Source organism: Lissotriton helveticus, chromosome 3_1 (assembly GCF_964261635.1).
Source record: "Lissotriton helveticus chromosome 3_1, aLisHel1.1, whole genome shotgun sequence".
In the NCBI taxonomy this organism is placed as follows: domain Eukaryota; kingdom Metazoa; phylum Chordata; class Amphibia; order Caudata; family Salamandridae; genus Lissotriton; species Lissotriton helveticus.
This window is the reverse complement of record NC_136061.1, coordinates 1,412,606,326-1,412,624,235: the sequence shown is the minus strand read 5'-3', so window position 1 is coordinate 1,412,624,235 and position 17,910 is coordinate 1,412,606,326. Positions and strand designations below refer to the sequence as shown.

The 17,910-nt window shown below is 47.3% G+C and overlaps 1 protein-coding gene across 1 annotated transcript in view; it reads left to right on the top strand.

Annotated features, from left to right (window-relative positions):
- GLI2 (GLI family zinc finger 2) overlaps positions 1–17,910 on the top strand; it is a 241,577-nt gene that overhangs the window by 70,695 nt on the left and 152,972 nt on the right. Inside the window, exon 2 of the mRNA XM_078682070.1 lies at positions 961–1,066. Coding sequence (XP_078538196.1) covers positions 1,008–1,066 — 59 coding nt within the window. The 5' untranslated portion in view covers positions 961–1,007. The remainder of the gene's footprint in view (positions 1–960; positions 1,067–17,910) is intronic.

The following is a 17,910-nucleotide window of genomic DNA, read 5'->3' as shown; positions in this document are numbered from 1 at the left end:
CTGCTCCGAGAGCAGCCCGCCCGCAAAGACGCTGCAACGGGGACAACTAAAATGATAATAACCTCAGGTTATTATCGTTTTATTTTTCCTTTTTTACACTGCACAAGGCAGTGGGGCGACGCTCCTCCACCTTAGTGGACGAGACGCCACTGATGAAATTGTGACCGTGGTTACTCTGTATGGTGTGTGTAGGGTCAATGTCTTTGACTTGAGCTCACCTCTATATTCAAATTAACTGTAGGTGTGCTCTGTCTCCTTCTGTCATCTGTTTATCCAGTCCAGACCTAATTCCCTTCCTTCCTCCACAGAGAGACACTCGTTTCCCTAATGAGTGGGTGCCATCGCATTGCAAACAGTGACAAGGGAGAGCACTTTAGGCCCATTTTTCAGAACCTCAGCCCTCGACGGGCTACCACGGTGCTAGTGACGCAGCTGTGATATTACAGGCCTAGGTGAGCCTCCTTCTTCTACGCCCACGGGTGGGTCATAGACACATGGGACATGCTGGTAGATCAGGCCCTTCCAGGACCCATGGGTAAGAGGGACTGGGGTCAGAAGAGGGATCGGTCCTATGAAAAGGATTCACCCGTCCCCTCCATCCTGCCGCTCCCAAGCTGTGATTTCCTATTCCCCGCCTGACTCCTTTTTCAGTGTCTCAAGTTCAAAGAGCACCCGCCTCCTTGTCTGTGTCAAAAAGGAAGAAAAAAACTCACGGCTGGAGATCTTTTATGTGCAAGATGTAGGAACCCTGCGAGTGACTTTGATTACTTATTCATCCCGGCTGTGCCCGGCATGCGCCTGTGATACCGCAGATCACCACGAGACTCCCCTCGGCTGGTGCGGCACTTCTTCTGAAATTCATGGAGTTTTACGTCCTTTGAAAATATTTTAAAATAGGCTGGCGAAGATAACGCCCTTTTTAACTCGCTTTTTTCTTGTTTTTCCCTCCTCTGTCTGCAGTGGCTCCTCATCTTCTTCCAGAATTCCATGCGCCCTTCCCAATCGACATGCGTCACCAGGAAGGGAGATACCATTACGAGCCGCATGCCATCCACGCCATTCATGGGTAAGTCGAACTGCTTGCCTTTCTCTACACTCCTCTCCTTTGAACTCAATGCTCAAAGGAGTCAAATCTGTGGTTTCTGTTCAATCACTGTACGTTCCTATCTATGAAGAAGAAAGGTAACCCCCCCACTTTTAACATAGTCACTTGACCTGTGAGTCCATGTCCGAATCTACTAAAATCATTTGGGTTTTGGGGGGTGCTCTAACACCGTGGTTCTTAACCTTTTGACTTCTGAGGACCCTCATTTAATTATTACTGGAATCCGGGACCCCCACTGAATCATTAATGAAATATCAGGACGCCCACTAAAACCTAACTGGAAGCTGGGTATTCTGACCTAGGCGATTTTGATCATTTAAAATGTAATACAATACACAAATATGAAGAAACATACATTCATCAAACAAATACACAAATTAAATATTTTATTGAATTCACAAAGAATTATAAAAATCAAACATTTAATTACGAGGGGAAGGGTGTAGCTTTTCTTTATTCAATTGAGGCCACCTTTCGTCTTTTGATAGTCTGTTTGATGTACTTTCATTGCTCCCACAAATCAATCTGAGGATGCCAACTCAATTGTTTGCTTCCATTGCAAATTTCATAACACCTACAGAACTTTTCAAATTTTCAATTTAACATGTTTCTTCTAGTTGTGTGTGTGTGTATATATATATATATATATATATGAACCTATGTGCTACAAGTCCGTTTTTTCTTTCTGTGAAACCATATGTAATGCAGATTTTCCCACAAGTCAGCGTGTGATCAAGCTCGCTGTGCGAGTGAAACGCGTAATTGAAAAATAAACCAACTGCTGGTGTGCAATCTTCTAAGTGATTGTATTACTTTGAACTATATTGGAGCAATTTTGGCCGGCGCACTCCGCCGGCTTTATATATATATATATATATATATATGTACATAATTCATCTGTTAATTGTGTTTAATTGTTTAACTTTCTAAGTAGCTCTGGAACCCCTGAGTAGGTGTTGTACTCTCCCAGGAGTCTGTGGTCCACAGGTCAAGAACCACTGGTCTAACATTTTGACTTGTTCTATAATGGCACACTGTCATTCCCTTTCCAGTCTGAAGATAGTGATATAAAGCTCAGTTACACAACTTTTCGGTTACAGGACCAGTGGTGATGTTTTGCAGTGTTTGCTCTAGTACAAAGTTTATTGAAAGGGACAAACAATACAGTGCAGTGCAATGCTGACCCTTTTTTACTGTGTAAAATTGTCTCCTCTCCACCTTACAATTGCTCAAATCTTATCTTCGAGAGTTGCCCCTGTAGGCGGTATTTTTACGGAAAATGTGATAGGTTAGGTCCTAAAATGTTGCTGATGAATAAAAACTCAAAGCTATGTTGTAGGTGAATTTTTTGAGTACCATTGATTTCTCTAGATGTGTTACTTTTTAAAAAATTAATATCAGTTATAAAAGTGAACATGTAGGATATCTGCAATGGCTGGGTTTCGGTGGGTACTACTCAGTGGCAGTGTATACGGTTACCAGTCTCATTTTTAGTCACACGCTCTTTTAATAGAGTTAGACATGAAGGGACAAGAGCGCTCATTGTATCCTATTGAAAATAATGAACACGCTGAATGACCTCTAACCTTTATTGTGTGGCATTATCCCATTTTCTATAGCTCAGTAGGGTCTAGTGGAGTACCCAAGTTTCTCACACAATGCTCACAAACATTCAAGGGGTTCAAGATTGTATTTTGTTTGCTATATTGCGATTGTGCTACCGTAAGTGATGAAAACGGATACTAGTTGTGACGTGAAGCATGAGGCCCTATCACATTACATGAATCTAGACTTTCTTTGTCTGTCTCGTGTGGTTGTTCGATTGCAGGATTTGTAGTTAAACCTCTTACACACCAAGTAGGAGTTCAGCATCTTAACCCTGAGTCACAGGTCACTTAATGTTGGTTGAAGAGGACAGTGATAGCCTAGACTTATACGTACTGTTTTGTGGAATGAGCCATAAGTCGAATAAGACTTGGATCAGGAGCGGTTGGAATTCATTTTGCAATATGTGCCTCCTTCTAGTGACCAGCTTCTCAGCTAGGATTGCTCTGGGGTTGTGCAGCATAGTCAGTCCTGCCTAGTTTCCCAGGTCCATGTGTGATGAGTTGCTCCGGTCTAGGTTTAATCCTTTATTCCTTTAGTCCTTATTCCACTTGTAATACCGGGACTACAAGTTCCAGAATTCAGAGGGAAAAAAACCTGGACTGGAGTAGCTCAGCACGCATGGATCTGGAAAACTTGGCAGCTAAGCATAATGACCCATGTGTGCAACATGGGCACCTGGCTCCTAAGCCTATAAGGGCTTGGAGCAAGGGAAGACATTCCTACAATTTCTGTTATGAAAGAATTTCAAGACGAAAGATGCGAGTGTCCACATTCCAGGCAAGAGATTTTTTTAATCTAATTCATTAGTTAAAGAAAACATAACGTTAAAAGAGCAAAATGATTTTGTACCAAGAGTCTGCTACCAGGTTTATTATTCGAATCTGATATTGTACGCAAACATAAGTAACTGACCAATGTTGCATTTCGTTTGTGGAGAAGGCAAGTAAATCCTAAAAGTAACAAAAGAGTAAATATGGATACAGTTCTCTTCAGAAGTAGAACCGATGTGGTTAGTGGTTGGCTCCAAGTAAAGAGAAAGACAATACGGAGAAGAAAAATTGCAATATATTTTATATAGAAGAACAACTCTAATCATGAAGAAGGTAACGAAGAAGGAACTGGGCTGTTTTTATATTCGACCTCAAAAAGGCCCCCTTTACAATGCCTCATTACCGTCTCTAAATATTTTTGAAAAAACGAAACCTATCAGAATGTGTTATGTCTTTATATTTAGTGATGTTTCTTCAGCAATGTCATATTAAACTAGTAACTCAGAGCACGCCTCGAGGTGTCACAACCTAAATCCATCTTGGACAGAAGTTCCTACCCTCTGGTCCAAGGACCCCCTTGCTCAGGTGGTCCGCAACTGTCTAACAACATTAAATAATACTACATTTAGTAGATTGAAATAAAAAAAATATATACATGTAAAGAAGCAAAATGGAAAAGTATATTTATTTCTAGATTTGTTTGTGAATGAAACACATATTTACATTTTTGAGCATTTGATAAGTGTATACTAGTTTTTGTATGTTTGTGTATTATTTTGAAGTTTAAATCATAGAAATTGCTTAGGCCAGGGGTCTTCATCTTTCAATAATTACTCAGTGGGGCTCCCTTGAATCCAGTAATGATTCAGTGAGGGTTCACATAAGTCAAAAGGTTAAAGAACCGCTGATCTAGGAGACACCATATCCACTCACTAGACCAGCCATTCACACATACCAGTACACAATTCTGAGTCTGCTAGCATCTCAACAAAAGTCTACTCATTCCCATCTTCCCCCTTCTCTCGAGTCCACAACATCTAGGTGAATGACCACCCTCGTACCAACAAATTCAGAACATCCCACAAGTCTTTGCATGTGGCACATGCTACATCCACCCAATTTGCCTAGTCACACATGCGTGATCTGCTGAGTCTGGTGGCTTAGTTGAAGCCCACTATAGGGGCCTGTATTTGACCTCATGGTCACAGGTTCAAGTCCCGCCGGGTCCACTCAACCTTTCATTCTTCTGAGGTCAATTAAATGAGGACCATTGAGTTGGGTAACAATAAACATCTGTTATTCAGTGCCAAGATACCCTTGGGTGAATGTGTGCTTTACAAATGGATATGTTATGTTAAGGCAAAGAATACAATAACTGGACAAGTCCAGAGAGAGCTTAGGAGTCATACTAGGGGCAGAAGAGCAATAAGCAAATGCCACATAACATGACATTTAAAATATGAACATTTTAAAGCTAGCTAAAAAAGTTGTAGTGTGCGTAATAGTTGTAAGTAGGGTTGAACACAGGTTCCTCTCGGGTATGCCACTCATTCGCCATCAGAAAATCACTAGCTCATCATGGCAGGATCTGTCCAATTTTTCCTAGTACAGATCACTGTATTTTCCACCTTTCAGGTCACTATTACAATCAAATGTAATGTACAGGTTTGCACAGTTTGCTTAAAGAGAGAAGCCAAGATTAGAGCTGAGGTTTCCTAGCTCTCAGTTGACAAAGAAGCTCCTATTCAGATTTCTCCATGTGGCACACTTGTTGCGATCTGCTAATTTAGAAGAAATATGACCAGCCCGCTGACCTGCAGAATTGAAAGAAGTTTCAGAACGGCTTCTCTAGTCTGGAAGCTTATTTGAACATTCAAAATGTGAGATTTTTTCCCCTCCCCTATTCTACTGCCTGCACATAACTTTGTGAGCATGGTTTCACATGGGTCAACATTTACAGTAAGATGTTTGTGTGCTCATGTAAAGTTGTCCATTACCTTCGGGTCAAGTTCAGGCTATATAAATCTGCAAAAAAAAAGGGGGAGTTGTCTTCTTTCTTGGCTTCCCATGGAAACCTAACTTGATCAAATGTAAGAACTATGCTCCTGGTTTTCCAGTGGGCTGTCTCATGTTGTTGTCCACACCCAGAAAAAACAGGCATTGGCAATAGGTCGTGCCTTCGTGACATATCGGCTTTGCCACTGGTTTTTAGAAATGACATGCTGTGTAGTGTAGTTAAAGTAAAAAAAAAAAAGCCTTAGGCGTGGCCCCCATATCATTTTGTATGCTTTTGCCTATAAAATGACGTGGGTGCTTTTTAACCTCTTTAGTTACTAAAAAGAAAAGAACATGAGCAAAATCATTTATTTTTCTAAAGTGATGGAAGCAATGGAGGAACCAGATTGAACACAGGGGTGAGAAATGCCCCAAAAGGTTGACGGGACGGGCATGAAAGCAACTTGTAGGATGGCAGGCGTGGTCGCTTATGCAGCATAAAGTGTGCGGGCGGGCGGTGGCAATGGGGAGAAGCCCATGGGTGAGCATAACAGGGGTGGGGTGGATGAAAGAGAGCAACGCAGGGGGAGTAAAGTCCACGGGGGTGAAAGTTGGAAAACATATTCACTCTGATGGAATGCTCAATACAAAAATATAAAGTTGTGCTTGAAACACAGGCAGTAGAAGCTGAGGTTTAAATTAATCAAACAGATTGTTAAGAGGCAATGCTTCATGGGTGGGACAAATGCAAGATTGATAATGCGGGTCAGGAATAAGAATCAGGCAAATATGAGAGTGACAAGGAAAGCCACCCAATGATAAGCAATGGGTGGGCTCCGAGCCCCTGTTGGTTGATGGTAAGTCACAAATTGCTTCGCAACAGACTGCCCATGCACTGTCTAGTAGGCTCCACTTATTTATGTTTGTGGTGTGTACGTTACAATCTGCTAATAAACAAAAGCAAGCACAACCCTTAAGATGTCTGTAGAAATGCAGTAGGTACTACTGCATTTAAGATCTCCACAGTCAGCGTATTAATCGCAGGACCTATGGGAAAACCTTTTATGTGAGATGTAAGAGGCACCCACAAAAACATGTCTAGAAAGGTCAAACACCAAGGAAGGGTAAACACCACCTGTGGAGACACCTACTGGAGCTCAGCTTTCCTTCCATTTTGAATATTAGAGTTTTTGTGCTGTGCCTTATAAAAAATGAATACAGTCATTTTACAAGGAAAGCGCATGGAGTTTTTATCCCGCAGTAGCAGCTCCTGGTGGGAGAGCTGCCGGGCGGTGACACGGGGCAGGGGATTAGCAGGGTGGGGGGTAGTAAAGTTTGGAAAAAGGCCCAACAGGGGTAAGTAAACAAATAAATAAAACAAATTTCATTGCGCGCGCTGCATCGCCAAATGCGATGCAGCATGCGCAACGAATTTCATTTTATTTATTTATTTGTTCACTTACCTCTGTTGGGCCGTATTCTAAAGTTTACTACCCCCGTCATGCTTCTCTCCTGCCCTGCATCACCGCCCGGCAGCACTCCCACCAGGAGCCGCTACTGGTTTATGGTCAACCCAACCAGAATCTCCGAGCAAATATCTGACTCCTATGACCTGAACTACAGATGAATATGAGCGCTTTTTTGTAGGTCAAGGTGATTTCAACACTGGACCTACTCTATTTGAACCTAGGTTTGTTGAGACAAAGAAAGATGTTTTCTTCAAATAGCTTTAGCTGAAATGAGGAGAAAGCACCCAAATCCTTGGCAATGATCAAGCATGGCCTAAAACCAACTTTAATAGAAGGGCTATTTTTTATGGGTTACATTTGTAAACATCAGTCTTAACCAAAATCTTAGCACTTCTTTTAGATATCACCTATCATCACCTTAAATTTAAAACCATTGCCTTCTACAAAATTGTAGAAGGCAGTTTTTGTGGCTCTAACATCTCATTACACAACCCTTGACCGATAGCTGTACTTGTAAAAACAAGAACAAGTAGATAAATCTGTGCAATGCGATGCAATTTCAGTGCACATATCCTACCTGTAGACATTGGATAGATCCTGGCTGGAAACCAGGCATAATTTGGGAGCTGCATCTGGTAGAGTATGTTAGGCTTCATTCAGGCTAAATTGACCTAATGGCCCTCATCTGCATTCAATATGTATGTATCCATACATTTAAAGCGCCCTTTCTACTACCATTTTTGGCCTACCCTGAACTTTTTTATCTGCTGATTCAGCTTACATCATGCAAAGAATTTACATAACAAAAAGCAAGGCCGGTTTCCAGTTTCATATGGACACAGCAAGAAGGTCACACTACTTCCTAAGATCAGATTGTTCTATCAATAGTGGTTCTATTTCATATTTTAGTATTTTTCAGATTCTTTTGGACATTTTGTTTCCTTCTTTTTTAGGTCTCGCCTGAGACAGCGCATGCGCGGTCTCTTCGAGACATTTAGTAAGTGGCTTTTAAAAGTGCCACGAGAGGCTTTTGCTGGCCTACAGCTTGCGTTCACGAGCTTGTGCACGTGCACAGCTGACATCTGTGGTTTTTTGCTGTAATCAGTCTCCTCTGCTTGCACTACCCCCTCACTTTTCCTCCCTCCCTCCTGGTCAGCTTCATTTGTGTCTTCCAGCTGTCAATCATGCTCCTCTGCTCGCTCTCCCCCTCCCTCTTCGTCAGTTTCATTTGTGTCTTCTGTCACTGTGAATGCTCCTGCTTCCACCAGGAACACACACCATCAGTCGTCAGTGCACGCTTTCACCAGGCACACACACCACCAGCCGCCAGTGCACGCTTCCACCAGGCACACACACCATCAGTCATCAGTGCACGCTTTCACCAGGCACACACACCATCAGTCGTCAGTGCACGCTTTCACCAGGCACACACACCACCAGCTGTCAGTGCACGCTTCCACCAGGCACACACACCATCAGTCGTCAGTGCACGCTTTCACCAGGCACACACACCACCAGCCGCCAGTGCACGCTTCCACCAGGCACACACACCATCAGTCATCAGTGCACGCTTTCACCAGGAACACACACCACCAGCCGTCAGTGAAAGCTTCCACCAGGCACACACACCATCAGTCGTCAGTGCACGCTTTCACCAGGCACACACACCACCAGCTGTCAGTGCACGCTTCCACCAGGCACACACACCATCAGTCGTCAGTGCACGCTTTCACCAGGCACACACACCACCAGCCGTCAGTGCACGCTTCCACCAGGCATACACACCATCAGTCATCAGTGCACGCTTTCACCAGGCACACACACCACCAGCCGTCAGTGAAAGCTTCCACCAGGCCCACACACCATTAGTCGTCAATGCACGCTTTCACCAGGCACACAGCACCAGCCGTCAGTGCACGCTTCCACCAGGCACACAAACCATCAGCCGTCAGTGCATGCTTTCACCAGGCACACACACCACCAGCCGTCAGTGCATGCTTCCACCAGGTACACACACCACCAGCCTTCAGTGCACGCTTCCACCAGGCACACACACCACCAGCCGTCAGTGCACGTTTCCACCAGGCACACACACCACCAGCCGTCAGTGCACGCTTCCACCAGGCATACACACCACCAGCCGTCAGTGCACGCTTCCACCAGGCACACACACACACCACCAGCCGTCAGTGCACGCTTCCACCAGGCACACCCCCCCCAGCTGTCAGTGTACGCTTCCACCAGGCACACACACCACCAGCCGTCAGTGCACGCTTCCCCCAGACACACACACCACCAGCCATCAGTGCACACTTCCACCAGGCAAACACACCACACACTACCAGACGTCACACACTACCAGCCGTTGGTGCACGCTTCCACCAGGCACACACACCATCAGTCATCAGTGCACGCTTTCACCAGGAACACACACCACCAGCCGTCAGTGAAAGCTTCCACCAGGCACACACACCATCAGTCATCAGTGCACGCTTTCACCAGGCACACACACCACCAGCTGTCAGTGCACGCTTCCACCAGGCACACACACCATCAGTCGTCAGTGCACGCTTTCACCAGGCACACACACCACCAGCCGCCAGTGCACGCTTCCACCAGGCACACACACCATCAGTCATCAGTGCACGCTTTCACCAGGAACACACACCACCAGCCGTCAGTGAAAGCTTCCACCAGGCACACACACCATCAGTCGTCAGTGCACGCTTTCACCAGGCACACACACCACCAGCTGTCAGTGCACACTTCCACCAGGCACACACACCATCAGTCGTCAGTGCACGCTTTCACCAGGCACACACACCACCAGCCGTCAGTGCACGCTTCCACCAGGCATACACACCATCAGTCATCAGTGCACGCTTTCACCAGGCACACACACCACCAGCCGTCAGTGAAAGCTTCCACCAGGCCCACACACCATTAGTCGTCAATGCACGCTTTCACCAGGCAAACAGCACCAGCCGTCAGTGCACGCTTCCACCAGGCACACAAACCATCAGCCGTCAGTGCATGCTTTCACCAGGCACACACACCACCAGCCGTCAGTGCATGCTTCCACCAGGTACACACACCACCAGCCTTCAGTGCACGCTTCCACCAGGCACACACACCACCAGCCGTCAGTGCACGTTTCCACCAGGCACACACACCACCAGCCGTCAGTGCACGCTTCCACCAGGCATACACACCACCAGCCGTCAGTGCACGCTTCCACCAGGCACACACACACCACCAGCCGTCAGTGCACGCTTCCACCAGGCACACCCCCCCAGCTGTCAGTGTACGCTTCCACCAGGCACACACACCACCAGCCGTCAGTGCACGCTTCCCCCAGACACACACACCACCAGCCATCAGTGCACACTTCCACCAGGCAAACACACCACACACTACCAGACGTCACACACTACCAGCCGTTGGTGCACGCTTCCACCAGGCACACACACCATCAGTCATCAGTGCACGCTTTCACCAGGAACACACACCACCAGCCGTCAGTGAAAGCTTCCACCAGGCACACACACCATCAGTCGTCAGTGCACGCTTTCACCAGGCACACACACCACCAGCTGTCAGTGCACGCTTCCACCAGGCACACACACCATCAGTCGTCAGTGCACGCTTTCACCAGGCACACACACCACCAGCCGCCAGTGCACGCTTCCACCAGGCACACACACCATCAGTCATCAGTGCACGCTTTCACCAGGAACACACACCACCAGCCGTCAGTGAAAGCTTCCACCAGGCACACACACCATCAGTCGTCAGTGCACGCTTTCACCAGGCACACACACCACCAGCTGTCAGTGCACGCTTCCACCAGGCACACACACCATCAGTCGTCAGTGCACGCTTTCACCAGGCACACACACCACCAGCCGTCAGTGCACGCTTCCACCAGGCATACACACCATCAGTCATCAGTGCACGCTTTCACCAGGCACACACACCACCAGCCGTCAGTGAAAGCTTCCACCAGGCCCACACACCATTAGTCGTCAATGCACGCTTTCACCAGGCACACAGCACCAGCCGTCAGTGCACGCTTCCACCAGGCACACAAACCATCAGCCGTCAGTGCATGCTTTCACCAGGCACACACACCACCAGCCGTCAGTGCATGCTTCCACCAGGTACACACACCACCAGCCTTCAGTGCACGCTTCCACCAGGCACACACACCACCAGCCGCCAGTGCACGCTTCCACCAGGCACACACACCATCAGTCATCAGTGCACGCTTTCACCAGGAACACACACCACCAGCCGTCAGTGAAAGCTTCCACCAGGCACACACACCATCAGTCGTCAGTGCACGCTTTCACCAGGCACACACACCACCAGCTGTCAGTGCACGCTTCCACCAGGCACACACACCATCAGTCGTCAGTGCACGCTTTCACCAGGCACACACACCACCAGCCGCCAGTGCACGCTTCCACCAGGCACACACACCATCAGTCATCAGTGCACGCTTTCACCAGGAACACACACCACCAGCCGTCAGTGAAAGCTTCCACCAGGCACACACACCATCAGTCGTCAGTGCACGCTTTCACCAGGCACACACACCACCAGCTGTCAGTGCACGCTTCCACCAGGCACACACACCATCAGTCGTCAGTGCACGCTTTCACCAGGCACACACACCACCAGCCGTCAGTGCACGCTTCCACCAGGCATACACACCATCAGTCATCAGTGCACGCTTTCACCAGGCACACACACCACCAGCCGTCAGTGAAAGCTTCCACCAGGCCCACACACCATTAGTCGTCAATGCACGCTTTCACCAGGCACACAGCACCAGCCGTCAGTGCACGCTTCCACCAGGCACACAAACCATCAGCCGTCAGTGCATGCTTTCACCAGGCACACACACCACCAGCCGTCAGTGCATGCTTCCACCAGGTACACACACCACCAGCCTTCAGTGCACGCTTCCACCAGGCACACACACCACCAGCCGTCAGTGCACGTTTCCACCAGGCACACACACCACCAGCCGTCAGTGCACGCTTCCACCAGGCATACACACCACCAGCCGTCAGTGCACGCTTCCACCAGGCACACACACACCACCAGCCGTCAGTGCACGCTTCCACCAGGCACACCCCCCCCAGCTGTCAGTGTACGCTTCCACCAGGCACACACACCACCAGCCGTCAGTGCACGCTTCCCCCAGACACACACACCACCAGCCATCAGTGCACACTTCCACCAGGCAAACACACCACACACTACCAGACGTCACACACTACCAGCCGTTGGTGCACGCTTCCACCAGGCACACACACCACCAGCCATCAGTGCACGCTTCCACCAGGCATACACACCACCAGCCATCAGTGCACGCTTCCACCAGGCACACACCCCACCAGCCGTCAGTGCTCGCTTCCACCAGGCACACCCCCCCCAAGCCATCAGTGTACGCTTCCACCAGCCACACACACCACCAGCCGTCAGTGCACGCTTCCACCAGACACACACACCACCAGCCATCAGTGCACGCTTCCACCAGGCAAACACACCACACACTACCAGACGTCACACACTACCAGCCGTTGGTGCACGCTTCCACCAGGCACACACACAACCAGCCGTCAGTGCACGCTTCCACCAGGCACACACCCCCCTCCAGCCGTCAGCGAACACTTCCACCAGGCACACACCCCCCCAGCCGTCAGTGTACGCTTCCACCAGGCACACACACCACCAGCCGTCAGTGCACACTTCCACCAGACACACACACCACCAGCCATCAGTGCACGCTTCCATCAGGCAAACACACCACACACTACCAGACGTCACACACTACCAGCCGTTGGTGCACGCTTCCACCAGGCACACACACAACCAGCCATGAGTGCACACTTTCACTAGGCACACACACTACAAGCCGTCACACATTACCAGCCGTCGGTGCACGCTTTCACCGGGCACACACACCACCAGCCGTCAGTGCACGCTTTCACCAGGCACACACACCACCAGCCGTCAGTGCATGATTCCACCAGGCACACACCACCATCCGTCAGTGCACGCTTCCACCAGGCATACACACCACCAGCCGTCAGTGCACGCTTCCACCAGGCACACACACCACCAGCCGTCAGTGCACGCCTCCACCAGGCACACACCCCACCAGCCGTCAGTGCACGTTTCCACCAGGCACACACACCACCAGCCATCAGTGCACGCTTCCACCAGGCACACACACACCACCAGCCGTCAGTGCACACTTTCACCAGGCACACACACTACCAGCCGTCACACACTACCAGCCGTCGGTGCACGCTTCCACCAGGCACACACCATCAGTGCATGCTTTCACCAGGCACACACACACCACCTGTCGTCGGTACATGCTTTCACCAGGCGCACGCACCACCAGCTGTCAGTGCACGCTTTTACCAGGCACACACACCAGCAGCCGTCAGTGCACGCTTGCACCAAGCACACACACCAGCAGTCGTCAGTGCATGCTTCCACCAGGCGCACACACCACCATCTGTCAGTGCACGCTTCCACCAGCCACACACACCACCAGCCATCAGTGCACGCTTTCACCAGGCACACACACCACCAGCCGTCAGTGCATGCTTCCACCAGGCACACACACCACCGGTCGTCAGTGCATGCTTCCACCAGGCACACACACCACCAGTCGTCAGTGCACGCTTCAACCAGGCACACACACCACCAGCCATCAGTGCAGCAGGTAGGCTCTTCTTAGAGTTTCTTGGTAAAAATGTGTTCGATGCCTGGGAGGGAGTGGGTTGAGTTTCCTTAAACCATGCTGAGTATGCAGGTGCAGTGCATGAACTCCTGTGTGAGTGAGTCATGCTGCCTGGGACTCACTCACTCCACACTTGTAAATTGCGCCTGCACCAGACTTTTTCCATTTGCAAAGTTCGACGCATGCGCACAGCTAGGCAGCCCCCACACCCCCGGGAATGACTGCTTCCTACAACCAGAATGGAAATAACATTCAGCGCAATGAAAACAAGTTCATTTAATGCAAAGAACTGTTAACAAAAACCATGTCCAGCTATTGTAGATCTGGCAACTTAAACAAAACAGCAACAAAAAACAAACAAGCATTGGCATAGCCAATAGTTCTCGCTTTTTGGACCCTATGAGTATTTAGTTATGCAGCAGAATATCCTTAGTGCAACAACACCAACTGTTGCATGGCTAAACACTTATAAGGTCCCAAATGCGAGACCTACTGGCTATGGCAATGCTTGTTATGTTTTGTGTTTCCCACAGGAGTGTCTTATTAGCATCTTCTCAGAACTCTCACCAAGGATGCTTTACATCTGGGTTGTCCACTAATGGCCCAGTAAATCAGATTCATGCCAGACGCCCAAGATATTGACATGGGATGAATTAATGTAGAGTGTCCCTGATTGGAGCACAGAGAAAGATTCTAAACACTAGAATCAAGTGGGTTATCCCTCATTCTGAGGTTTGCAACCCATAATCGTGTGTAAACTGAACACCCGCTAATTACTGTACCCTGCACAAGTGATAATTAGGAGGTGCACAATTTGCCCACGCAATCGCCCCCTTGTAATTGGGCCCTAATGGGAAATAATTACGTTGTCTGTGGTTAGCCTAAAAATCCGGCATGGATTCGTCCATCGTGGGCGAAAGAGTAATGTTCTTCTTTTGTTTAAAAAATTCAAAAAAGATTTCCCCCGGTCATTTGAACTCGAAATTCAGACTTAATACTACAAAGCTTAATTCAGTCTGTTTTCATAAATTGCAGCCCTCCCCCAAATCCCAGTGATTCTCTCTCATTTATAGGGGGTTCTCCCTGTTGTTCCTTAAACCTGGTCTCATGCATCTCCACTGAACTCATCACTGGTCCTGGGCGGTGCCTGTCTCCCCCGAGGGCTGGCACTTTATGCGCTTCCTTGGGTTGAGGATTCACGTCCCCCGTTGTGGACTTTCATTCAGGGGATTACTCGGTCTTTAGGGATGTTTAAGAGCTGTGTTAATTATAAGATGCAGAAACAATTACGGGATAAGGATTGTGAGTCGTTAACAGGTCTGCACAGACTTGTGCATTTCTGCCTGATATTATCACGTCTGTGTTTATTGGTAAATTCTAAACATTCTTGAAATCTTGTATTGTCCTGCAAAAGGCGCAAAACCTGTTGTTAAGAACACGAGGTCTCTCTTTAAGAAAGTCCTACAAGTACATGGGCCAAATTATCTACACTGGCCCAAGCGGTACTATACTTTGTGGGTGTGCTCAGTCGCACAATGTGCTATTAGCCCCACAGTACAAATAAGCACATGGTGTCCTGTTTTGCTTCTTTTCTTTTTCAGTAATTTCTTTTGCATAAAAATGTTTTTGTCTGTTAGGGTGAGTGCATAGCCACATGCGGGAAACAACCATTACAACGCAACTTTCACGACGCACTACCATTACAACTAAACTTTTACAACGCATGATCCATTGCAACGCCGATGCTATTACCACGCATACCATTACAACGTGGGTAAGTATTTCATTTAAAAAATATTAATTTAATTTTAATTTAATTTTCTAAAAAGAATTTAATTATTTTAATTATTTTTAATTGTAATTAAATTAATTTTAATTTAATTTATTTTAATTAAACCCCCTGGAATTAGAATAGTAATTTTAACCCCTACTCTATCCAACACTTACCCGACTATTACACCCCCCTGGAGTTAGAATAGTAATTTTAACACCTACACTATCCAACACTTACCCTACTATTACACCCCCCCTGGAGTTAGAATAGCAATTTTAACCCCTATACTATCCAACACTTACCCTACTTTTACACCCCCCTGAAGTTAGAATAGTAATTTTAACCCCTACACTATCCAACACTTACCCTACTATTACACCCCCCTGGAGTTGGCATAGCAAATTAAAATATATTCTTAAAAAATGTAATTAAAAAATATTCATAAACATTTTTTAAATTAAATTAAAATTAAATTAATATTAATAAAATTAAATACTTACCTATACTTACGTTGTAATGGCATGCGTTGTAAAAGCAGCTGCGTTGTAATAGCATGCGTTGTAAGGGATCTTGCGTTGTTAAAGATGCGTTGTGATGGTATGCGTTGTGAATGTATGCGTTGTAACATCATACATTCCCCTATGCACGGCCGTGTCAAGGCACTGCTGTTTTAATTCACATACATGAAGGCTAAGGCTCGATCAGAACAATGGGCCTGAAAATATGTGCGATTGGCTTGCACCTTAAAATTGGAGCAGTTTTGTTTCATGTCAGTTACACTATAGATCCAAAAATTGTAAAAAGATGTAAATTAAGGAACTGGTAGCACCTAAGTTTATGCCTGTGTAAGTATCTTAGGCACTTACGTTTTCTCTTGAGTTTCTCTTGTGAGCACCCCAATTCCCCAATGGTCTGCCAGGCAAGTGATCAGGAAAATCCCATCCAAATGTGGCGCGCACCGACTCGAGTGTATATTTTGCTCTTTACAAACATGTGTAAGGGCTTTTTCCACACTTACCTTCATACTTACATGCAATATTAAATTGCAGCTGAAGGGTCCGGATGTGACTGACACACAAAGTGGGCTAAGGAGCACCAGTCACCCCATTTATCACCGGGGTGCATTTTAAAGGACCTGCTGGGTAAACATATTTTTAAGTGACAGAAGGAATGGTGTCTAAAGTTAATTTAGAAATACGTCAAATTTCACAGCTCTAAGTTGGCGTTATTAGCTCAGTGAGCACAAAATGCCATCATAGCAGTAGGAAAACAGCTGTGCAGGTTTACTGAATCGCATATTCATTAGACACTTCCTTACAACAGCTACAAATTAAATCTGTTTGGGAAGGGAAGGTTAGTAAATACCCTCCAAAGGTTTAACATAGGAACAGACATAGGTGTTACTAAAGTGTTACATTGCACTACTTGTCATTTAATGGACCCTCTGATTTTTGCTGCTGCAAAATACCACTACCCTTTGCAAAAAGAAATGGAGTTAAATGAAGCAGAACAGACCATCCTCACAATAGCACCAAACAGTATCTCAATGCAAATTACCATCGAAGAAAAAAGGCACCCATGTAGCTTATGCAGTCTAGCCTATGTGTGTTTTAGGCTAATGAACTATTATGTGTTTTAGTGCAAGAGTATACCAAGCAAATACGATATCTGTAATTGGTGCCACGGGGAATGACCAGAGGCTCGCTGCAATGATAGAGTGTGATAGCTAGTAAGGACTAGTAAGTTCCTTGAAATAGTTTGTTATTCAGTAAATGGTCGAAAGTTTTGTTGAACCAATCACTATCATTTCTTTGCAAAATACAGTATAGGACTGGATCTGATCATTCCTCATCGGAAGAAGCCAAAGGATCAGATTGCCACCCTTCCTCTCCGATCCCACGAAAATCACCTGGGGAGTCCCTCAGGGGTTATCACTGAGCCCGGCCCTCTTCCACATCTACATGGCCCCCCTCGCAGCCATCGTCTGACAATATGGCCTCAACATCATATCCTACGCTGACGACACCCAGCTCATCCTTTCCCTAGCCAAAGACCCCACCACTGCCAAACTCAACTTTCAGAAAGGAATGCAAGACGTTGCAGTCAGGATGACCAACAGCTGCCTGAAGCTCAGCGGTGAGAAGACAGAAGTCCTCGTCCTTGGAACCACCCCTTCAGCATGGGACACCACCTGGTGGCCGACTGCCCTCCGGAGCCCACCCACCCCCTCAGACCATGCCAAAAACCTCGGCATTGTACTCAACTCTTCACTCACCATGAACCGACAGGTCAACGCCACCACCTCCAGCTGCTTCAACACCCTCAGCATCCTCCGCAAGACCTTCAAATGGATGAGTCAAGGAAGACGGTCACCCACGCACTCATCACCAGCAGACTGGACTACAGAAACGCACTCTACACTG